The 24,988-nt window shown below is 49.1% G+C and overlaps 1 protein-coding gene across 3 annotated transcripts in view; it reads left to right on the top strand.

Moving 5' to 3' along the window:
- Window positions 1–24,988, top strand: part of DARS2 (aspartyl-tRNA synthetase 2, mitochondrial) — a 530,183-nt gene that overhangs the window by 171,610 nt on the left and 333,585 nt on the right. For 2 of the 3 annotated variants that reach the window (XM_069641110.1, XM_069641109.1), the window contains exons 4-6: window positions 19,746–19,812; window positions 21,186–21,287; window positions 21,484–21,579. In XM_069641110.1, the coding sequence (XP_069497211.1) occupies window positions 19,746–19,812; window positions 21,186–21,287; window positions 21,484–21,579 (265 nt within the window). The remainder of the gene's footprint in view (window positions 1–19,745; window positions 19,813–21,185; window positions 21,288–21,483; window positions 21,580–24,988) is intronic. The other variant, XM_069641111.1, reaches the window with a different exon arrangement.

Here is a 24,988-nt window from a genome sequence, read left to right as displayed (position 1 = left end):
GTGCGTTCTTTCGATTTTCTTAAAATTTCTACATGTCATTTTCTTGGGTTCATTAGGAGTTTTCTTGAGAGGAGTGGGCAAGGTCAGTGTGAAAGATATTTTGTAGTGGTCAGACCAGATACAGGGAGTGGTTGTATAGTTGTTAGTGGCTAGATTATTCGTGATGTTCCAGTCTAGCTGGTGACCATTGTCCATTGTGGCTTCAGAGTTTTTAACTTGGAAATCAAGATCGATTAGAGATTAAATTCTGACGTAAGAGATGGCGATCTGTAGATGAGGACAAAGTTCACACAGTTTGTGTCAGTAGGGCAATGTTTCAAATGAAGTGTTTCGCGGCATTGGTATGTCAGGGTAGACGGAAACACAAGTAGTGAATCTCGCGTTATCATTGCTACCCCACACCCTTTTCCTGTGTCTTAGTGTGATGTAGCCTGTAGGAACTGCAATGGTGCAGGTGGGACCAGTCAGGTTTTGCAACCATGTTTCGTTGAGACACATATCAAGGTTCTCCTCCAGTATGAAATCATGTACGTTTTGTGCATGTTGGTTTAGGGAGCGCGTGTTTAGAAAACCTACCTTTAGATTTATGTTTGATATGATTTCACTTGGGGTTGTAATACTCTTGTTTGTCTTACGTTTATGTGCCTGTTTCTGGAAGGGTTCATATTTCAGGAGCAAGCAGTGTAGGGTATTGTGAGGATGTATCGTACCCTGTTCCATGACCTGCACAGCATGTTGTTGGATTGCCTCCATACATTGCATGTCATGTAATTGAACCAAAATGTCGCATATACACAATGTGATTCGGGGCGCAACAAGACAAGAGGGTGGGGGAACAGGGAGGACAAAACAGAAACCATCCTAATAGGCCTTGTGACATTCGGATTGTGCAAGTGCAGCAAAAGAAGTCCAGTGGAGAGGGGAAGGTGCGGGAGCGGAGGGGGAGAAGTGAGAAGGAACAAGTTTCTAACCTGTAACTATTGTTCTCCCGCATGGGTCTGGAATGGAGTCACATGCTCATTTATATTTCCTGTTGTCAGGTCGGGAATCCTCAGTAAATGAAAAAACAGTTTCACTTTCACTTACAAACTGTCTTTCTCCTATAAACCAATCACTGAGCTCTGGGGTCATACTACCCCCAGTCATTGACTGCCCTCTCCCCAAGCCCCTTCTCTGGCAGCCATCTTCAGATTTTTACTGCACATTCAAGTGTTGGGAGTCCTCGTGTTTTGCTCCGAGAGCTTTTCTACGTTTTCATGCTTTTTCGTTAAAAAGTTCCTATTTTTGTCAAATAGAGCCTGTGCGCTCTTTCGCTCCTTTGCTTGGAAAGCAGGGATCCGTTTGTCGGCATCTTTCAATGCCCCTCAAGGGCCAGAATCGTCGAGAGTTTCATCGAAGATTCCAGAAGGCCATCGGACCTACGCCGGACCATGTCGGAGAAGGACAGAGGTTCCCTCTTAAAGCTCTGCTCCAGCTGCAGATTAAGGAATGTGTTTGTCGAGGACAAACACTCCCAGTGCCTGTACAGTCTTCATCCGGACCACAAGGAAGTGGATTGTGAAATCTGCCTTTGTTTCTCCAAACGCACCGTCAAGGATCGTCACAGTAGGTTGGCGGTGTGGCTCGACGCCAAGGCCTCTACCCCGTGTGGCAAGCAGGGGCATGCCTCACTCTGGACCGACCGGTCCGATGAGTGGGCTTCTAAGTCCTTTGAGGGGGCTCCATCCGTGGGTGCCCAAGACAACGCCAAGCACTGCAAGTCGGTTTCCGTTGGGGTCGCCGCGCAAGCGGGTCCTGCGACGAGATGGGCGTGCTCATCTTCACCGTCTGCTTCCATCTCCAGTCCTCGCTCCAGCTCTTCCTCGAAGAGGAATTTGGCTAACTCGGGGAAGCTGCGGGAGAAGCCGTAGAAGCCCAAGGCGCAGGGTAAGGTGACCAACCTGCCCCGGTGGTCCAGGTGAAGTCATCCTCGACGAGCGAGCTGATGGCGGCCGCCCTCTCGATGGTGAAAGGGGCTGACCCGGTGCTGGGGACCCGAACGACGCCCAGAGTGGCCCTTCCGCCGAGGCGGGAGGCTTTGGCCAAGCCTGTGGAGAAAACGCCAGAGAAGATGATGCCATCCCTGAGCCCGAGGCTGACCCCTCAGGACGCAAGAAAGGGGTTGGGGTGGAAGCCTCTACCGTGCTCCAGGGCACAGATATTTCTTCTTCAGTCGAAGAGGACCTGGTGTCCGTTCACACGGTCCCGGAGGACGTGGGGGAACAACGACGGCAGAAACTCCCAAGGAGGACGACTGAGAAAACGCCAAGGGGGGACGACAACGGTGGAAATGCCCGCCCTGCCCCCGACAACTCCCAGGGACAAATCTCTGGACATCTTTTCAACTCTCCACATCCTTTCAACTCTCCACATGCTGGTGTCGGAGATCCAGAAGAGGATACCGCCGGCACCAACCCCGGTGGTACCGTTCCCACCCCCGCCAGTGAAGAAGAGAAAACGGCACCCTAACCCGCCTCATCAACTGCCGCACATGCACAGGGACGGACACAGTGACTATGGACACGGATGACTGCAGCGTTTCCCCAACACTGAGGGCTTCTCCCCTGGACGAAGTAGGGTTTTTCCACACCATGGTCGCACGCGCGTCTGAGCTCTTCCAGCTGACACCAGAAGAGACCAAGAAGGAAGGTTCCCTTTACCAGCGCTGTGAGGCCAAGAGGAAGACCATTCTGGCGAAGCCTCTCCTGGACAACATTTGGGATAAGGGCCTGGCGCTGATGAGAAATCCCGGCTCAGCACTGGTGAAAAGAGACAGGCTGGAAAAGAAGTACCCGGTGCCAGAGTTGGCACCCAAGTGCCTGCGGTCACAACCCTCTCCGGACTCAGTGGTTTCAGTGGCTGTGCGGAAGAAGTCTTCAAATCCCTCATCTTCAGCCTCCGTTCCCCTCGAACAGCGAAGGAAAGAAGTTGGACGCTGGGGGTAGGAAGGTGATCTACTCGGCGGCGACGACAGTCAAGGTTGCGAATGCGCTTGCGATCCTGGCCAGATACTACAGGGAGCTGTGGTATAAAATGGGCACGCTGCTGGAATTTCTCCCTGACTACAAATGGGGCGAGGCGCTGGAGATCCTCTAAAAGGGTGAGGTGGCATAGGACCTTGCCATCACCGTGGCCCTGGACATCGCAGACACTGGGTTCCGACAGATGGAAAAACTGTGTCTGCCTCTGTCATTGTGGCTGGTTGAAAGCTACCATCTTTCTGCAGGAAGTTCAGACGAGAGTCCTGGACATGCCTTTCGACGGGGACAATCTCTTTGCGAAGGCTGTCGACGAATCGTTGTAAGCCATTAAGACTAACACTGAGGGGGGCGTGGCCTGGAGTGCGAACGATGAAGCCGCTCCTGTGATGGCCTCCGTACGAGACCCGTGGCAACAAAGCAATTACTGAACTTCGAGTGATCGGTCGGCGGCGACCTTCTATCCATGAGTGAGGCGAACCCCCGAGGCGTCGGCTGTTGCCTGGTGGGGCGACAATATCGCTCCAGGAGATGAGATAACGGCCCGTCTTCCCGGCGCCCCCCACCGCCTGACGGGGCTCCCAAAATGGCGGACATGGAGAAATGTTCCCGCCGTTCCCGAAGCGGTACGCGTTGAGCCTCAGATCGGTTCTTTGAAGGCTGGACCCGATCCGACACGGGCTGACAGCCCCTGCTCCGCGGTGGCTGGGTGGCCCTTCCCTCCTCCCTCCTCCCTGTGCTGAGTTCGTCGGAGGCCCAGAGCGGGGTGGCTTCCACACAGCTCCCCGGGGCCGCAGTGGCTCATGGCCGAGGAATCGAGACTACGCTAGTGAAGTGAGAGACGGCCCCGCGGGGAATCCAGCGATCCCAACCCCCGCGGCGGAGAGCGAGCTGATGCCCACCCGACACAGGGGGGCCCCCGATGCCGCGGTGATGACCTGACCACCCCCAGTCTGGCCTCCTCTGGGGTTCCACAGGGACTGCTGCCTGCCCCACTCTGCCTCACCACCCCACGCCGGAGTCCCAGCACGGATACCGCTGTGAGCGGGAGTCGCTCTCGCCGGCCCCTATATCAACAGGTGCTCCGGCTCCTCCTTCCAGGGGCACCCCGGCCCACTATCATTCTGCTGGCGAGACCCATCGCCATCCTTGGAGTCCCCAGGTGGGATCGGCTAACGGTCGGCTACTCCCCGGCGCCAGTGACCTGCCCGGCGGCCCGGGCCCTGATGAGGTAGGAGAGTGTTTAAGGCCTAACTGGGTGCTGGCTGGCTGCTGCTGCCCAGAAGACCAGGCGGTGTCCCCTGCCCGGGCAGTGATTCTCGGGTACCCTTTTGGCGCCCCCCCTTCCATCTAGTGAATTTCCTGGGGCGCCCCGGCCCACCCCTGCTGTCCACAACTCAGCCCTGTCTGACTCGGGCCACCCACCTCCCTTGAGTGATTCACGTTGGAGGCTTCTATACGGCGGCTCCTTTCTGGCGCCGGGGAGGCCCGGCTTGAGGATCCTCGTCGCTCCTGATAGACTGCCTGTTCTCCTGAATCTCCCCCTCCCCGTAAGTTGCATCCATCTCCCCTGGGATCTTGGCCCCTTGCCTCCTCGGATTGGAGAGCTCCATCTTGCTATCTCTAAGCACTGCGGTCACACCAGTCCGGAGCCCCTCATTTAGGCACATTGTCAAAGCCAACGAAATCAGCCAAATCTTCGGACATCTCCACTATGCTATTGGCGGCGGACAGAGCGAAGAAGCCGGACCCTCCCCCTAAAGTAAACCCACAAAAACCCCCCAGGAGCAAGGAAAATTGGCCACTAAGGAAGACATCCAGGCCTTTATGCAGGACATCAAGGCGGAGTTCAGGTCATGTATGTCAGGGCTCATTGCGCGGATGGACCAGACCGATCAGAGACTGATCGAGGCGGAACAGAGGCTGGGCGAGGTGGAGGACCTGACCCAGAGCCACGACGCCACGAATCCTATACATGAAACGGGAGATCCTGGCACTGAAGAACAAAAATGAAGTGCTGGAGTTCAAGCAAGAGGACCTAGAAAACAGGGCACGACGAAATAACTTGCGCATCCGAGGGGTTCTGATGACCATCCCAGACAAAGTGTTGCCAGAGTACATCGACAATTTCTTTTTTATTTTCATATTTTTTTTTATTTTTTATTGTTGTTTTTCGATACAAATTGATCTTTACAACAATTTAAAATATTTTTTTTACATTATCACATTCCTGTCTTATTAAAATATCATTCTACTCTAAAAGCCAGTTTCAAAGTACCAGCTCCGCTCACATAATGGCTTTTTACACAAGACCTTATTTACATTTAAATACTATTTGTGACAAATATAACTTATACATACCCACACGTTATCACCACCTCCATTTGGATATACCATGTTCAAAAAATTAAAATCAACGATTTCTCATCAGTATCTAAATACTTGTAACACTTTCAAGCATACAACGAGCGCACTGCCACCGCATCATCGACAATTTCTTCCAAGCTCTCCTCCCGAACATGGATAAAACCCAACTTATCCTAGATCGCACTCATAGGCTTCGCCCAAGACGGGGGGTGGATTCAGACGGGCCCCCGGACGTTATTACCAGGGTCCATTTCTACGCTACTAAAGAGGCCATCTCGGCCATCAGCCGCACCAAAGATGAACTTTCGTTCATGAGCTCCCCGCTGCAGATCTTCCAAGACCTCTCGTTAACGACTCTACCGAAAAGAAGAGCCCTTAGACCTCTAACGCTATTCCTACAGAGCCAGCAGATCCGCTACAGATGGCTATTCCCCTCCACTCTCCAATTCTCATTTCGGGGAACCCAGCACAGAATCAGCCACGTAGAGGACGCGGAATCCATCCTACACCCAGGCTCGCCGGAGGCCTCGACCGCTCAGACCCCGCAGCACTCGCCGGAGGGGGCAGAGCAGCTACCCCAGAGAACAGCAGCAACCCTGGTCGAAGTCACAGAGACGCCGAAGGATAAAATGATACATCCCGGACCGGGGGTCATTCGCTGACCGATCCTAAGAGGAAAATAGGAACCAGTAACGCCGCGGGTCCCGAGCGGCCCATACCCCACTCCAAGGAGTATGTCATCAACTCTGCGTGATGGTTGGATCCCAGCCCAGTTGGCTGGGAGCACAGTTACAGAAAAGGCCCGGTTGGACATGGGAACCGCCGAACAGGAAAGATCGGCCTCCCTCAAGAAGACAAGTTTACCCTCCCGTTGGAGGATTCATAAAATTCGACCAATGGAGAACTGCACAGACACCAAGCCCATAGATGTTGCCTGACACCCACCTCCCCTCCCCTCGGACGTCGCCCCAGGAACAGATGGATGACAGCGGATCCTCTCAACCACAACGCAAAGTCAGGTTCCTGACGATCAATGTCAGAGGCTTAAATGCACCACAGAAGAGGAAATCCATGCTGCGACGGCTGCAAAACGAAGAGGCTTCGGTGGTGTTCCTGCAGGAAACCCACCTGATCCCTGCAGATTTCACGAGGCTATCGGGACAGACATTTTCCGTTACAGTTTCTAGCATCGAAAGGTGGGGTGGCGATACTATTTACCAAGGACCTTAGGCCACAAATCTTAGACACCTTGCTCTGCCCTGAAGGCCGTTTTGTAGCGATCAAATGCCGGATCTTCGACCAAATATACTCACTGGTTTCGATTTATGACCCGAACGAAAAACAGGAAGAGTTCTACTCAGCCTTGGCAGAAGCCTTGCCGCCATTCGTTGAGGGCCAGACGATAATAGGAGGTGACTTCAACGGGGCCCCAGATCCAATCAAAGACAAATCCCACCCCCCGACTCGTAAAGACTATAGCATTGCTATGGCCCTCCTCAAATTATTTCGAGCCTTGGACGTGGTGGACACTTGGAGATTACTACACCCTGAGGTCCGTGACTACTCATATGTACACAGAACCTACTCCCGCATCGATCTGCTCTTGGCTACCCCCCAAGCGTTAGCCTATACCGACGATGTAAGCATTGGCCCTAGAATCCTATCGGATCACGCCCCAATCATTTTAACGCTTAGAGCTCATGATCCGGACCCTCTCGCAAAGCGCAAGTGGTCATTGTACGACCCGATTCTGGGAGACATCAAGCTGAGAGATGTAACAGCGAAAGCCAGCAAAGATTTCTTTAAAGAAAATAAGAATGAGGACACCTCTCCGGCCACCACATGGGACGCGATGAAGGCAGTTGTAAGAGGGGTCTTAATCTCGCAAGGGGCGACCTATCATAGACGCCGTCTATGCAAGAGTCGATTACTGTTCTTGCTCTAAGACCAGGAAGAGACCCAAAAGACATCACAGCATATAGACCAATCTCCCTATTGAATCTGGATGCGAACATATATTCGAAAGTCTTGGCAAACCGACTAGCGAAGGTGCTCCCAGACATTATCGACCCAGACCAGACGGGGTTTATAATGAACAGAGCCGCAGTAGATAACATACACAGAGTCATGAACTTAATTGAAATTACACAACGAGACTCACGAAAATTGGCAGTCCTGGCCTTGGATGCGGCCAAGGCCTTCGACAAGGTGGACTGGTCGTTCCTCCGGCTCACCCTGGAGTCCTTCCACTTTGGTCCCACTTTCCAGAAATATATCCTAGCGAACTATCAATCTCTGAAAACCTTGCTCCGAGTCAATGGGCTTCTATCTAACCCGATACCCCTATCATGTGGAACCCGGCAAGGATGTCCCCTATCCCCCTTGCTGTTCGCTTTGTTCATGGAACCCTTGGCCCAACAAATCCACCTTAACCCCAGAATCAAAGGCCCCCAAGTAGGCCCCTCCCAACATAAAATAGCTTTATATGCGGACGACGTAATACTAACCATAACGGACACCGGCCAATCGTTGAGGTCCTCCTTGGCAGAAATTCACGCTTTCGGCAAGGTGTCGGGATTTGCCATAAACTTTACGAAATCAGAAGCCCTAGGGGTGCGAATGGACCCGCACGATAAAACATCTTTCAGAACCCTCTGTTCGATCCAACTGTCAGAAGTGGCGATACCCTATTTGGGTGTCTGGATTCCAGCCCGCCCGGAAGACACTTATCGGACGAACTTTCAGCCGTTATTCAAGACCCTAGAGGAGGACCTAGACTGCTGGCTCCCGCAGGAGATATCGCTGCTAGGCCGCATAACGGCATGTAAAATGAACCTCCTCCCACGACTTCTCTACGCTTGCTCAGCCCTCCCAATTATGATCCCCGACCCCCACTTCAGCGCCTCCAGAGGAAGATTTTGCAGTTCATTTGGAGGGGGAAAAAAGCAAGGATCCCACTGAGAACTATGCTGATCAATTCCAACTTAGGAGGCCTAGGGGTCCCAGATCTCCAGAAGTATCAGATAGCGGCACAATTAGTCCGCACTCAAGCTAGGACTATTAGCTCAAACCGACCACGATGGGCAGAGATTGAGCAGTCCCGCTTACCCCTCCCTCTCCGTTTCCTTCTGCATCTGCCTCCAGCCGCACGGAGAACATGGCCGACCATGCTATCCTCCATCAAGCATACCCTGAAAGCATGGGAATGGACTCGTAAGCACAGGGGTATTCCCCGAGACCTGAGCCCAGCAGCCCCAGTATTTCATAACCCGACATTCTCGCCGGGAGCCCACCCCGCGAACTTTAAGAACTGGATTGCAGGAGGCCTTAGCACTTTGGGTCAGCTCTATGAGGGGGATACACCACTCACCTTTGATCAATGCAAGAGCTCCTTTAGCTTACGGGAAACGGATAGATTTTCATATGCTCAACTGAGACATTGGTGCTCCCATCCATCTACTCGCACTGCAGCGACACGAGACCTGGACCCCACAGAGCTGACAATTGCAGATCCCCCACACCGAGGGCGAATCTCAATGTTCTACAAACTGTTGCAGACAAGCGCCCTAGCGGTCAGGACAACATACATGGCCCAATGGGAAGCGGACCTGGGACACTCAATAGACGACCAGGCGTGGATGGACATTTGGACCCGCACTCGGTCCTCCTCCTATTGTATCACTAACCGAGAGTGCGCCCATAAACTACTTCTAAGATGGTACTCTCCGCCGCTCCGACTGCACCACATTAACCAAGCCTTAGATCCCCGATGTTGGCTCCAATGTGGCCATCCGGGATCATTCATGCATATGTGGTGGTCATGCCCTGTGGTTGCAAACTTCTGGTCTCAATGCATCCTGGCCATTGAGGATGTAACGAAGATAACATTACCCCTGGAGCCAGAACCAATCCTACTAGGAGCCCCGATCTCTGGCATATACCCAACGTCTAGCATAGAGGCTGCCCCCCTAACTCACTTGCTGCTAGACGCTAAAATCACGGTGGCCCGAACGTGGAAATCTCCGGAAGGCCCCCTGATGATCCTATGGTGGCTGAAAATATGGGACATATTCATAGCGGAGAAAATTACGGCGACAAGCAGGGGTCTCCTTCACCGCTTCACAAACATTTGGGCTCCATTAATAGACTACGACAGGAGTTATCCAGCCCTAACATACAAGCCACGCTCGGTGGCAAACGCTCTAGCGGCTGAGTGCACGGACATGGTGCGGCGGGCGGGGGAGCGAGAGCTGGATCTAGACTGAGGGTTAACGGGAGGGGGATTAGCCTAAAGTAAAGGACTAATGGGCTGGACAATTGATGATGAGTTAATAACCTGTAATGTATGATTTTCCTATGTGTCGACCAAAAATAAACATGTTTAAAAAAAAAAGACTGACACAGAGGTGGCCCGTGCCCTTGGCACGCTTCAGCAACTTCGTCCTTCTTTTCGTGCCTCAGGAGGGAAATCCAGGTTGTCAAAGAGTTTTGGCAGGGGATCATCCTTGTACCGCCAGCCTTCTCGCTCTACGACCCAGGAGGCCAACAGGGGTCGTTCCAAGGCTTTCGGAGATGGCCGCTTTCGTCATTGCTCCCAAGGTGGCATGCAGGCCCCGAAGCAAGATTAGACCGGCCAGGACATCTGGCCCCCACCCATACACAACGGTGGGAGGCCAGCTGGGTCGGGCTTCCTCAGCGAGTGGGAAAAGATCTCCACCGACCGATGGGTGCTGGACGCTCTCGCCCATGGCACACTCTAGATTTCCAGCAGACGTTTCTGCGGATACAACCGGTGGCCCGGCAGGAGCAGCTCATCCCTCAGATCCTGCATGAAGTACGGGTCATGATAAAAGGGGCGATAGAGCTGGTTCCAAAGTGACTCTTGGGCTGAGGAGTCTACACCAGATACTTCTTGGTAAAAAAGAAGACTGGGGCCTGGTGGCCCATTCCTGACCTACGGCGTCTTAACAAGTACCTCAAGTCCCAAAAATTCAGGATGGTCACGTAGCAGCATGTGCTCGGCCAACTGGAGGAAAGACTTCCTGACGTTGCTGGATCTGGAGGACGCTTACTTCCACGTCCCCATTCACGAGAAGCATCAGAGGTTCATACGCTTCGTCATACAGGGAAAGCATTACCACTTCAAGGCCCTTCCCTTCGGACTGAAGTCATCACCCAGGGTGTTTGCAAAGTGCCTGGCTCCAGTGGCGGCCCATCTGCATCTACAAGGGATACATGTGTACCCTTACCTCGACGACTGGCTCATCCGTGCCAAGTCAAGGGAAGTGGTCGTTGAACACACAGAAAGGACCGTCCGGCTGCTGACTGATCTGGGGTTCTCTGTGAACTATCCAAAGTCCTGCTTTATACCATTGCAGAACCCTCTGTTCCTGGGGACCAGGCTCAACACATTCTCCTGCCTGGCTGCCCCCCGGAAGAGAGAATAGTGGCCATGCTAGGCAAGGTGCTAGGGCTGTTGGCACTGAAAACCTCCACGGTGCGGACCATCAAGTCGCTGCTCAGCATTATGTAGTTGTGTATTTACCCGATCAGTTTCTGCAGGCTGCGGATGCGATCCCTTCAGGAATTCCTGGACGCTCAGTGAATCCAGGTGTCGGGAAACTTCGCAGACAGGATTGCTCTCGATGAGGAGTTCCGTCTAATGATAAGGTGGTGGGGCGTGCACTCCAACCTCTCCCGGGGCACGGGTTTCCAGAGCCCCCCATACCAGGAGATTGTCACCACAGACGCTTCCCTGGAGGGCTGGGGGGCCCACACCAGACGTCTTCGCGCCAGAGGCCTGTGGCTACCGGAGGAGAGGGATCTCTACATCAATGTTCTGGGCCCTAAAGTTATTCCTTCATCCCTCAAGGTCGTGAGGGTCTTCACGGACAATACCACCATAATGTTCTACATAAGGAAGCAGAGGGGCACCCAATCCCCCAGCGCTCTCCAGAGAGGTGCAGGACTTGTGGCACTGGGCTGTCATCCAGGGGATGTTCCTCTTTCCTTTTCACCTAGCGGAAGTCAAGAACACCATCGCCGACTTCCTCAGCAGGGAGCTGCGCGCTTGCCACAAGTGGAAACTTCGACAGGATCAAGTGGACAGCCTCTTCCTCAAGTGAGGCAGACCCCAGGTCGATCTGTTTTCAATGGCGATGAACTCCAAATGCCAGCAGGTTCCACCAGCTGAGGAGCATGGGGGACGCATTTTCCTTCCCATGGGAAGGCATGTTCCTGTATGCCCCCCCCCCATTGCCTCTCCTGCTGCGAGTCATCAATCAACTGAAGCGGTGCTGATGCAGGATGATCCTCATTGCCCCGGCGTGGCCGAGGCAGATTTGGTACCCGGATCTCCTCAGCCTGTCGGCGTCGCCCCCGGTAAAGCTGCCAGTGGTTGCGGATCTCTTCGCCAAAGAAGGAGGGGCAATCCTACATCACGACCCAGGGTCGCTGAACCTAAAGGCTTGGCTCCTGCAGCCTTAGAGTTCGGAGGGTACGAGCTACCGGCGGACTGCAGGGAGGTCCTTGCCAGGGCCAGAGCATCGACGATTCTGAAGTGTTATGGCACAAGTGCAAACGAATCGCGACGTGGTGCCGGGCACAGAGGATCAACCCTCTGAGGGTCATGGCCCCAGAGATTCTTCCGTACCTGTTGTCCTTGGCAAAGGTGGGGCTGGCGCACGCCTCCATCAAGGTGCATCTGGCAGCTATATCCCGCTACACCAGATCTCCAGGACGGTCTTCTCTTTAGTCCCACCAAGGAGTTCCTCAAAGGACTATTTTGTTTGGTCCTGCTGGTGAAGTCTCCTGCCCCGGTGTGGGAACTCAACATGGTACTGACGAGACTCAAGGGAGCTCCCTTTCGAGCCTATGCATCAGGCCCCTCTCAAGTTCCCATCGTGGAAAACGGCTTTCCTCGCGGGCCATCACCTCTGCCAGGAGGGTAGGTGAGATCCAGGCCCTTACCCACCCCTGCTTCATGCCAAAGGTTCTGTCGGAATTCCACCTCAAAAAGCTTTTGGTGTTGCCTGTGTTTTTCCAAAACCTTTGTCGCCGGCTGAAAGAACTTTGTACTCGCTGGATGTGTGTCGTGTGCTGAAGTTCTATGTGGCACGCACAAACAGTTTCCGGAAGACATCTCAACTATTCGTGAACTTTGGTCCTGTGAACCATGGGAAGGCCTTGTCCAAGGCTTCCATCTCCAGGTGGCTCTCAGGCTGCATCACACACTGTCACTGGTTGGCAAACCGACCGCTGCCCGGCCGTCTGAGAGCCCATTACACCAGAGTGATCGCTGCGACGACGGCGTTCCTATCTAGTGTGCCCCTGCTGGACATCTGCAGGGCTGCTACGTGGAGGTCCACGCACTCCTTCACAAGATTCTACTGCGTCGACAGAGATTACAGAGAGAATCCAGGGTCTGTCAAGCAGTGCTATGCAACCTGTTCGCTTGAAAGTGAGCCTGTTCCGGAGGTAAGAGTATTTGCTTCTGTTGAACCGTGCCACCTCCCATGGTTGTGTAATGTTGTACTGCTATGTATTCTTTATTCATGAGCATGTGAATCCATGCCAGAACCCATGCTGGAGAAGGAACAAGTTACTTACCTGTAACTAAGGTTCTTCAGCATGGGTCTGGCATGGATTCACATGTGAACCCTCCTTCCTGCCCCTCTGCGGCTCTTCTTGGTCATACTGCAACTTTACTTGCTACCAAATCTGAAGATGCCTGCCAGAGGAGGGATTTGGGGAGAGGGCAGTCATTGGCTGGGGGCAGTATGACCCAGAGGTCAGTGATTGGCTTTTAGGAGAAAGACAGTTTGTAAGTGAAAGTGAAACTGTTTTTTGTTTTACCGAGGATTCCCGGCCTGTCGACGGAGAATATTCATGAGCATGTGAATCCATGCTGGAGAACACTAGTTACAGGTTAGTAACTTGTTCCTTCTCACTTCTCACCCAACCCCTTCTCCTCTCCCCTGCACTTTCTTTACTGCACTTTCACGATCCGAATGTCAGAAGGCCTAGTAGGATGGTTTCTGTTTTGCCCCCCCTATTCCCCCACCCTCTTGTCTTGTTGCCCCCCGAAACACATTGTGTCTATGCGCATTATAAATACCCAATGAATAAAAATAAATAAATGTGTTAGCTTGACTTTAATTTTGTTTTGCAGTGTTGGTAATAACCCTAACGACCTATGAGAGAGGACGAGTGGGCACACACACTTATTTAAGCCTATGTATTGCTAAATTATATGAGTTAAAGGAGCATCACAGGCAACCATACACTGCATCATCAGTAAATGTAATCATATGTGTGGCCAAAGAAACAGTATTTGGTGCTGTTTGCTCAACAACCTGGTAATTTAACCAATCGATGTGTACATGTGAACAGAGTAAATAGCTACAAAATTCAAATACTCCCAAATGTCTTTTAGTGTTTTAAGTGACATGGAAGAGACAACACACAGTCAGTCTGATCAAGGCAAACACATTGAATTTGCGCAGGGCCTTTCAGAAAGATGACTTCCTCAGGGCCACTCTGACTGCCTGTATTTACATATCTAGCTGCATCTGGGTCACATGATGGGCGTGGTAGAAACCAAAATCTAAAAGGCATCACAATGCACACAAAGTGCAGTCGGACCGTACGCTTAGGTACGAAGGAATTAACGTTGCAATTTCCAGCGTTTCTAGCAATCTTGATGCAACCTTTTTTTTCTGAACACAATTGATAGTTTTGTTTGTGTGGTCGTGTATGTGCTATCCGGAGGTATCGGGTGGCAATATCCGGAGGTATCTGGTGGGTTTGGTGTGGGCATATGGTTTTTGCATTTGATATCTTGCACACTGAATGGCACTTCTCTCCTCCTGGTTGATGTGCTTTGCTGTTCCTATCTGCATGAGAAGACATCTGGCTGAAGCATAAGGATTCGTAGCGTGTGCATGTGCGTCTGCTCTCTCTTCCCTTTGATCTGCTTTGCCAGCACTGGGAAGTGTTCAAATATAGATCTCCAGGCTGTCTGATCGATGTTAAGTGTTTTGCAATGTGCACCAGCTCTGGGTAGATGGTTGGCATGAGCCGAAAATTGGAAACAAAAGCGTGTTTCTCTTTTCTTTTTTTTTTTTGGAGTCTGTGGGAAATTCCATTTTATCAGAAGTGGAAAATTGATGTTTTTAACCCTGCTTCAACTGTGAAAACATTCATGAAATGTTCCCAAATGTGGCATGCACATTCTTCTGTGCCATAATTTACGGTGGGCGTGTTTGGTGAAGTTACATGTGTGAATTCAAAAATTGGAGTTAAATAATTCCGTTTCATATATGAAGTGTCCAGCGGCCTTTTAACTATGGTATTGCTCGTCAGTATTGGAGTGTGCTTGGTGTACAGTTGAAGTACAATTTTCTTTTAAAATGCCACAGATGGGGCTGGATGCATGTTCAAAAAAAGCTAAGAAGACACTAGCTAGAACAGCTGCACGGGTGCCAATGACTAAAGGTCTCCTCTCTAGCTGGCTTGTGCCTGAAGAAAAAGCTACTAGTCAGGTCGCTGACGAGGACCTTTTGAAAGACTTGGACCCGGAACTCGAACCTAGCTTTCCAGCATGCACTGAGCAACCATCAGCATCTGCACACGAGGGCAATTCACCAGGGCCTGCATTTCCTGAACCTGGGAACGATTCTAATGACATCAATGAGAATCGCACCTGCCTCATTAAGAACTTATATCAGAGCGGTAAAAACACTTGGCTTGCGTGATCTGAGCTATTAGTCAGACTGTACTGCATTCCTCAACTTCGAGTACTGAAATCTGACGATTTCCTGTTTATAGAACCTTTGATAGGTCCCAACTCCAACGTCTCTGCCTTACATTGTACTTTCCTGTCGACAGCGCGGCTGATCAGGAAATACAAAGAGGATCTTAAGGCTGTTGACGTTGATATTGATGTGGACCTAAATGAAATTGATCCTAACATTGGCCCAGATGACATTGTAGCTCTAGTTCCCGTGCCTAATTGTCTCAAGCCAGCTGAAGTGAAAAATCTTGAACTCTCTAAAGTCCAACAGGTTCTAAAATGGCTGATGGAATCCCTCCCGGGGGTCTTACACAATCATTGAGCCTTTTCTTTTCTTTCGTGGAACTGCAGAGGCTTTGCCCACTTACTGATATCGGAGGGTTCCGTCGACCTTTTGGCGAAACACAGCTGTATTTGTCTTCAAGAGACCTGGGCAATGGATCCTCTGCTATGGGACGGATTTGTTGTGTATCAATCTTTTGCAAAACAGGGTGCAAGGGGCCGCCCCTTTGGTGGTCTACTCATTGGGGTGGTTAACACAGTGGTTTCTCGTAGGATTTATTGTCATTTTGAGGATTACCTCATGGCAGTAGAGATTGGGTATGGAGAGGAAAGGTGCTTTTTTAGGTTTCTCCTTGTTAACCTTTACAATCCACCAGGAGCAGTTAATAGAGAATCCCTACAAGGAGCACTCTAGGACCTAATGTCATCTTGGACAACGAAACCTGGCAATGCGGCAGTGGTGGTCGTGGGGGACTTCAACTGCCACATGACAGGCGAGGCTCACACATCATCTAACCCTAATCTCAGTACAACATGTCTAATGACCCATGAGAAAAGGGAGGCTGAGGGGCTGGGCTGGTTACAATTGTGTGCTTTTTGGGATCTTGAGATGATTAATGGCCGCGTGCCTGGTGATAGGCTGGGGAAACATACCTGGACAAATGGGTCAGTTTCCAGCACTTTGGATTATATATTCATGTGCCCCGAAATGCAATGGAAAGTTGCTGATATGAAAGTGATTAATAACAACTGGAGTGACCATGCGATGCTCCAATATTTTCTCCGATTACCAAGTTATACCACTCCCACATTGAATATTGGCAGAATTAACATCAATAGTGCAGGGTCTAGAATTATATGGTCAGAAAAAAAAATTAGATCAGCCACGGAAGACCTCAAACATATTTCCTCTACTAGCTCTCTGGATTTTAACACATGACCGTCAATGCCATTGAAGAATGGATTCTGGCATTCTAGGGAAAACATGCTGTGGCTAAAATGGGCTACATGCTAAGAACAGAGGGCGTCAGTCGCCCCTACAATAAAGGAATTAGAGATGCCAAGAGAGGGCTGAGAGCTGAAATTCGTAGTATTAAGACCTTGAACCTACCAGCAGCCCTTTACTGCAAGAGAGTTAGAAAAGCCAAAAACAGCTACAGAACAAGCGTTAAGCATATTAAAAAGGCTGATAGAAATATTGCCTATCAAAGGCTAGTGCAGACTATCTGCTCTAGGAACTCTCGCAGTATCTGGTCCCTGCTAAATGAGACTAGGGAGAATGGCAAAGACCAATTAGCCAATCCTATTAGTGAGGAGGTCTGGGTACAATTCTTAGAAGGACATAATTCAGGGGAGACTGAGTCTCTTAATACTTTCCTGTATAAAGCCCCCATTTACCCCCCTTTTGAAGTATCCCCTGTGGTTATTCTGAATAAAATAATAGCTCTTAAGTCCTCAAGAGCCCCCAGCCCCAATGGGCTGGCTAATGTAGTAATTATGAATTACCCTGAATTTTGGGCGGAGTTATTCTCCGTACTTTTCGAAAAGATCTTAGCGCAGGGAAGAATCCCACAATCTTGGCAAACAGCAATCCTCATTCCCATTTTCAAAAAGGGCAACCGTGCCGACCCCAATAACTATAGGCTTCTCACCATGCTGGATATAACAGGTAAAGTTTTTGCTTCATTGTTAAGTGAAGTGCAGAAATGGGTAGACGAGGCCAACATACTCAGCAAATTTCAGTGTGGATTTCGGCGGGATTATTCCACCTCACACAATCTCATGATGATGGACATATTTCGCACACGGGCACTCTATAAGGGGCAGCCTCCTCTCTATGCCTTATACATTGACTTCAAGGCTGCTTTTGACTCTATCCCCAGAGATAGACTGTGGTTGAAACTTGAATCAATGGGTTGCCCGGGAGGTCTCTTGTACTATCTGAGACTCCTGCACTAAAACACTACGGCACCAAAACACTACGGCCCGACTTAGGTTAAATCAAGAAGGCAACATGACCAAAAAAGTGTCTCAAAAGAGGGGGGTAAAACAGGGATGTGTCACCGCACCCCTGATTTACAACCTCTATGTATATGACATTCCGGCAGTACTAGGTGAAATTGACAATTGCCCACCGAAAATTGGTGAGGCGCCTTGTACTGTACTAGCATATGCCGATGACTTGGTAGTATTTGATAACACCATTAGTGGGCTGCGGCGCTCCGCTACCACTTTATGGGACTATGCTAGTTCTAATGGTCTGACTATCAACTTAGACAAGACCAAAGTGCTCAGATTCACAGGGAAAAGAGCATCTCGAGTTAACCTGATGGTGGGAAAAACAAATATTCCTTACGCACCCTCCTATTGTTACCTCGGAATTGAAATCGAGCCCAATGGCGATTATCTCTATTGCAGACAAGGACTCAAAATCAGGGCAGCGCAAGTCGCTGCACTGATTGCTGAATTCTTAAACAAGCAGGGCGGCTTCACGCTCTGGGGGACACGGCACCCCTATATACAAGTGTTTACGCCCATGATCACCTATGGCCTTGATGCCCTCCTTTCTTTTGACTTAGCTTGGCTCCAAGTGTAGGAAGGTAAATTTTGGCGTTGGATATTGGGATTGTCCCCAGGAGTGCCTATGGCCTTGATAAGACTAGAATTGGGTCTCCCATCACTAAAAGCAACTGTACTTAAAAGGAGAGCCGGATTCTATCTTAAGATGACTAGTTGTTGCCCAAATCCCCTACTGTCTGTGATACATCAGGAAGTAGTTAAAAAACATACCATTTCACCCCTATTTAAATCAATGGCAAAATTTCTTTCTGACGTAGGTTGGACACACAGAGGGGTAGTTTTTACTAAGGAAGTTCAAAATGCACTCTGGGAAAAGGGTGGACCGCTGGGGTTGGCTTGAGAACTTTGCACACCTGAGTACTCTAAAGAGCTATCAATTTATCAAATACAGACTGTACACCTACATGAAGCCCCAAGCATATTTGAACCTTTGCCCTACAAAAAGACTCAGACGTTTCATCACTTTGTTTAGATTGGAACAACTACCTACTCTAAGGAACTTGGGAGTCATGGAAAATATTCCTGTCCTCGAGCGAATTTGTCGCCTTTGTAAGTCATCCGAATGTTTGGAGACAGCCAAACATCTTCTTAAGGAATGCCAGACATCAACTAGTACAATAGCATTATACCTTGGCGAATTTGTACATGACCCCCAAACCATCTGTGAAATGTCATTTTGGCTATATTGCACAAACACCTGCAACATGCATTTGTTTGTAGCCCTCTATAATATATGGCTAAAAATTGAATCAAAGTTGGGCCCATTGATTTGAATAGTTTAAGAACTGCAATGCGAAGAAAATATAGGCCTTTGTGGGACTTGGTGTTGGCACACCACCAATTTGTATTCAATACATGTTTTTGATGTGAGCAGTTTTGTAAATATGTATATTAACATTCCAAGTGTACAAGCCTGCACAACACCTTGGGTAAAGATAATAACAATATTGCTCATTCTTAAGTTGATAATTGACATATTACTATTTGTTTATTTAAATATTTTCTTTCTCTTTTGCTGAATATTATCTGTTTACTGCTTCTATTGATATTAACGAAAGTGTTTAGTATGTGTAAAGTTTGAATTTTCTTTCAATCTATATCACATTAAAGTATATTATTATTATTTAAAAAGCCACATCAAAAGACTTTTTTTTCTTTAAATGGTCAGATGACACCAATTTTCAAAAGAGTGGGATGGCTTGAGGGAGAGTAAAACTTTGTAGTCAGTTATTGTAACAGGACCCCATTTCTGATTTTTTTTCTCATCTGTTGTAATGGGTAACAAACAAGCATGTAAGTGAACTAATCCGGCAATGGGGGTTGGGTGTCTCCGAAATATGCTATAGCCTCACCTTTTAGAAGATCAAAATGTTATTGAAAATAAATCCTACATTGTGAAACTGTCTAAATACCTCCAACCTTACCTGATCCTCAATCACTTAAGACCTTTATTTTATCAGTTGATGGTCCTTGACTTCGAGCTTCAGGGGCAATGAATCAGTAGTTTGTCATAGGGGCATGCACTAAACGTTCACTGCATTCAAACAGGGTCTTGATCAGGATTTCCTTGCCAGCTGCAGGAATGTGTTATGCATGTATAAATAGTTTGCATGTTTGTCGTTTTCTGCAATTAGTCTTGCATGATTGCTAAAGTGCAAGTCAGGATCTGCCTTTTCATTATTTATTTATTTTGTTTTTCTGGTAAGGCAGGATCAGTTTGTCGTGTTGAGGGATTTCCACGGGCTGACTCAGATTATAATACCGCAAGACGAGGTAAGGGATTGTGAAGGACGGTGGCATAGGAAACGGTTTTCTCTCTCTGGGAGGATGGGAAATGCCCCACCTGCATGCATGACACTTTCACTGAATTGGGAGTTTACATTTCTTACTCATGTGAGCGCTGCGGGAGTCTACACCCAGAAAGTGTTGCTGGTAAGCGCATACAATGGCAAGCAAATGGGTAGGGTTGCGAGGTGTCCTGCCCACCCCCCAATTAGGAGAGGGTTGGTGGGAGAGTGTGTGTTGCAAGGGTCTCCAATGAATGGGGGTCAGGCAGGGTGCGAATTGGTCCCAAAGCAGATGCAGGGTGGAAAAGTACAGGTGGAATAGGAAGTTTGGGGAAGCCGGCATGAGACAGAGTTGAACATCAAGAAATGTAAACACCTAACCCTGAATTGGTGCCTGAAAGTGAAAGTCAACCACCCACAAAAAATAAATCCAGAGTCAAAAGAATATTTTGATGACCGAAAAAAAGAACCCTTGACTGCCAACGCTGTGACCTGCCATTGGGCCTTTCAGAAAGCTTCCTCCCACTTTCTGCTACATGAAGACCAAGTGGCATTGCGCAGTGTCGCCCACCTTCCTCGCCCAAAACGTATGCAAGTTAGCCTGTGGCTGGGCTTTGAATGCCATCTATACTTTTCAACGGAAAGGTGGCTGCTGTGTACACTGCCTGGAGGTCCTCGTGGATGCTGCAACCTCCAACAGAAGGAAGGCTTCAGAACAACATAATAGCGGCTACTGCAAATAACTACTGTTTTTCCAGCTATTGTGTCTCCGTAACTTTCCCCATTGGAGAATCGGAAGGTTTTCAGGTGTGAACATCTATGTGGAGAGGTTTGTAGGTCAAAACATTTTCCTTAATATATTTTGTTTAACGGTACTCCTAACCATTTAAATAATATTGACCAGCAAAAGAGCTGGTTGTGCAAGAGCCCCTTCCAGCCAACTGAGGATGCATTAAAGAATGCCAACAAAAGAAAGGGCTCTAGTTGTAGACTTTAGATTTGTTGAAGTCTCTGACCGTTGTCTGGTCTTAATCCTTACAGATGTGGCGTCTAGAACTGGACACAATATCACTGCGTTGGCCTTGCCAGAGATATTGTCAAATGGTATCGTCTTTTCCCTTCTAGTTGTACCAGCATCAAAGCACACTGACTTTCTCCTGCCTTTTTGGAGTGAAGGTCTGACTTTCCACTTCCCTGCAGACCCCTAAAGGCACACATTGAGATCTTCACCTTACTGAGAATGTTAAGTAGTGTTTGGGGAAAGGTTGAGTTTCAAGTCTATTTTGAGTTAAGTGAATGTGGTGGTCCTTGTATGGCCGTTTGTTGCTCAGGCTGAGAGCTCTCTTTTCATGCCCCTAGGCCACTGCCCGTTTGAAGAAGATGCTGAAGGAGGCTCCTCTGGAGTCAGTGGTACGAGTGGCGGGAACAGTCATTGCCCGGCCTCAGGGGCAGGAGAATCGAGTGAGTTTGTCTCCACCTCATCTTTTATTAGTCGCTTGTATCTATTCATCACCACTGTCTTCCCTTTTCCTCCAATCTTGTCACTATGAACATGCCTCTGATTCTCTTGCTCCAGTATCTCTCCTCTTTTGTTCCATCTTCTTTTCTGTCATACTCCAGTCACCTGTGTAAATATCCCTCTAACTCTTCTTTCAAGGGCATGCCCACGGGTGAAATCGAGGTGCAAGCCAGGGATGCCGCGATACTCAACTCCTCCAAGAAGCTGCCGTTTGAGATCAAAGACTTCACGAAGGTGAGCAGATCCATGGAAAGTGCATGCATGTTCTCTGCTCGCCATCTATTATCTTGTGAAGACTACAGTGTTCAGATTGCTGGGGTTGTAGTACTGGCTCCTGATTCTCCCCTCCCCCCTCCCCCGTATGATTTTCACACAGTTCTCTGCAGGTTCCTATCTGTGCATCCCAGTCCGCCTTACATTATTACGAGTTAAATGAGTTAAAGGTGGATGTGGCCCTTCTGCAAGAAACCTTCTTGGTTGATGCTACTGTGGACCAGCTGATGAAAGGATGGGTTGGCTCTGTCTTTTCATCCTTTTAGTGCACATACTCGAGTGGCGTCTGTAGCTTGTTGAGGAAAGGTCTACCTTTGACTGTTTTATACTCGAACAAGGACAATGAGGGCCGGATAGTCTATGTGACGCTTAAGAGTCAGGATTCTGTTGTTGGGATTTGCAATATCTACACCCCGAATGGCGGAGATGGTTCCGTTTTAGAACACTTGCCCAGTTGCTCCAGAAGATGGGGCAAAACAATATTTGACTAGGCAGTGACTTCAATGAAACTATGGACCCTTATGTAGATCGGAGTGGTGATTCTGGTTCCTGCGTGGGAGGGATCTCAATCCTCTGCATGCTTCGTTAAATGAGTTCGGGTTCGCGGATGTGTGGAGGCTGGCTCATCCTTCAGACAAATGCTACACTTACCAATCAGATTGTCCCAAAGTTTATTCACTCATTGATATGCTCCTAATTCAGGGTCAATGTACTGTAAGGGAGGCATGTTATCAAGTTTGACACTGACACAATAGGTACAATTTGTAAAACCTTTATTGAAGGTTCGGGGTTGGAAAAACTTCTACTTTGCCCTTTAACTAAGATGGGAGTAGTCTCGACCATCAAATGATTAAACAAAACAGTCTTAGTGGAGTCCGTCAAATATAAATGGCCTGTTCTAACAAAAATCAGTGTGCCAAAGAATAGATGTGTCTGACTTAGCTCTCCTGCCTACGTTAGACCACACAGAGTAAGGTGGTCCCTGTAGGCAGGATGACGCACTCTATCTTGGGTTTTAAACACAATAAACAGTTCCAAAACGTGGATCGAGGCCTGTCTGTCCTTCCACATTAACGTCTCTCTTTCCAGACTTCCAAATAATGTTTCAAGAAAAATTTCATATACGTTCCCCTCTCAGGCTCAGACCTCTTCAAAACACAGTTCATGTGGCTCCCCCTCTGTCAGGCTCAGACCGCTTTCGGATGTCGAAGACTTTCGAATGTGGGTGGCTTTGTTTACAGACCTCCGCAGGACTACTTCGACTAAAAGTTCAACTTTCAATCTCCTCTTCTCTAGGAGTTAATTTAGCTTAGTTCGCTTTTGCAGTTCATTTGCTTTATCGTTACAAACAATGCACCTTTCACAGAGCCTTTCGACTGGGTTACTTCCTTTCACCGGACCACTCCGTTACTCAGTATCGCTGATTTCACAGTTGTCCTTGCTTCAAAGTTCATTCACAGGTCTGCCTTTCTTCGCGTCCCATCCATACTTGTGCAGACTTCACTTGCGATATAATGTTGCCACTTCAAGCTTTCTTTAACACACACCGGTCTCTCAGGCCGCTTGTCAACTGAACCTGTGTGCGTTTCTTTCTTGCTTTTAGGATTTCCAATTCACGAGTCAAGGTTAGTACCACAGGCTAAACCTCGCCTCCCCAACACTGCCATTCACCCGGGAGGGTCGCCGGCGTCCTTGAAACACAATGCAGCCTTGTGATGTGGGATCTGGCCTTCTACATGTGTCTTTTGCGGCCTGTCGGAGGCAATGACCTCCAGTAGGGAACTCGTGGGGTTTTCGACCTGCTGCTCTCGTCCCCTGGTCTGTCGTTCTGCTGCAGTAGGTTTGCCGTTGCCCCGGAAGTGCTGCTCGTACTCGTGTTCCGCCTTGCTCAGAGTGCCTCTCTAGGGTGTGCCTTTTATCCGTGTGATATATGATATGGCATTTATAACGTGCCTATACACAAGTTTTTCAAGGCGCGAAAACACAAAGTGTTTTCAAGGCGGTGTGAGGAGAACTAATTGGTATCGGGTGTATGCACTTAAAGTCACGTGCCTGACTTTGCCACACCCGATTAACGGGACATGTCCAGTACGATGTATGAGAGTTAGTCTTGTTACTCTGTCATCCTCTTCCCCGGCCCAGTGTTAGTGTAAAAAAGGGGGTTTAGGAACTCGGAGAATCCTAAAAAATAGTATGGGTTGGATGAACAAAAAAAGGGGGGGGATACCGCATCTCACCATCGTCTGCCTCACCCCCACTCCCTGAAGACCCCTCACCCCGGTGATCCTCCTGCTCTGCCACACCCAGGATCTGGATCCAAAGGCGATGGCCGTGCCCTGGGGCGGGGGGGGGTGGTGGGGAGGAGGAGCAAGAGGAGGAGGAGGAGGAGGAGGAAGAGGAAGAGGAAGAGGAGGAGGAAGAAGAGAGAACCAACGAACCAACCCTGGGGACTAGCGGGTGAGACACCCTCTGGTTTCTCACAGTACTCCAGTTTCTTGATGCAAATGTTGATGTAATTCTTATAGCTGATCATGCATCAGCCTGGGTTGAAGTTTCCATGCCATTTTTGATATCTAAATCCAGATATTAGAAAATGAATACTGCACTGTTGAATAATACTGAAACTGCTGTAGATACAATTATGAAGGAGACAGAATTTATTGTGGCCTCCAAATGGTCCCCGGAGATGAGCGTTGAATCTACTTGGGAGGCTTTTAAGTGTTACATGTGTGTTACATGCAGGGCCTGCTAATTGGTTTCTCCAGCAAAAGGAATAGACGGAGGGAGGAGGAGAAGAGGCCACTCAAAATAAAGATTCAATTGTTAGAAAGGAACTATATGTCAAATCCAATCACATGTGTGAATGATGCCTTGATTCACAAAAAGCATCAAATTAATAAATTGTTGTCTGAGAGCGCAGATAGACTCATTTTCAGGACTAAATGTAACTACTTTGAAGGAGGGGAGAAATGTGATAGATTCAGAAGAGTGAAAGAACTAGAAGTGCCATCAGTGTGCATCTGGGGCAATGACATACGACCCAGTCGTGATTAATAGAGAGTTTCGGGACTACTACTCTGGATTATATTCGTCCAAAGTGAAGCCTGATGCCGCTGACCTGAGGGGATATCTGAAAGGCGGTGGAATGAAGAGCCTGCCGGACTCAACGAGAGCTGTTTTGGATTCAGCTCTCTCTGTGGATGAGTTGATGAGGGCAGTGTGTCATTTGAATAGTGGGAAATGCCTGGAACAGATCGTCTCCTTGCAGAGTTCTATAGGGTAATGCCAAGGGTAGTCTTTGAACTGTTGTTGAAAGTGTTGCATGCATCAAAGCTGAAAGGTGCGCTCCCTCCGACGATGAGACCTGCAT

Source organism: Ambystoma mexicanum, chromosome 1q, assembly GCF_040938575.1.
Source record: "Ambystoma mexicanum isolate Mex_15411 chromosome 1q, UKY_AmexF1_1, whole genome shotgun sequence".
NCBI classification, from domain to species: Eukaryota; Metazoa; Chordata; class Amphibia; order Caudata; family Ambystomatidae; genus Ambystoma; species Ambystoma mexicanum.
This window is presented reverse-complemented; position numbering and strand designations above follow the sequence as displayed.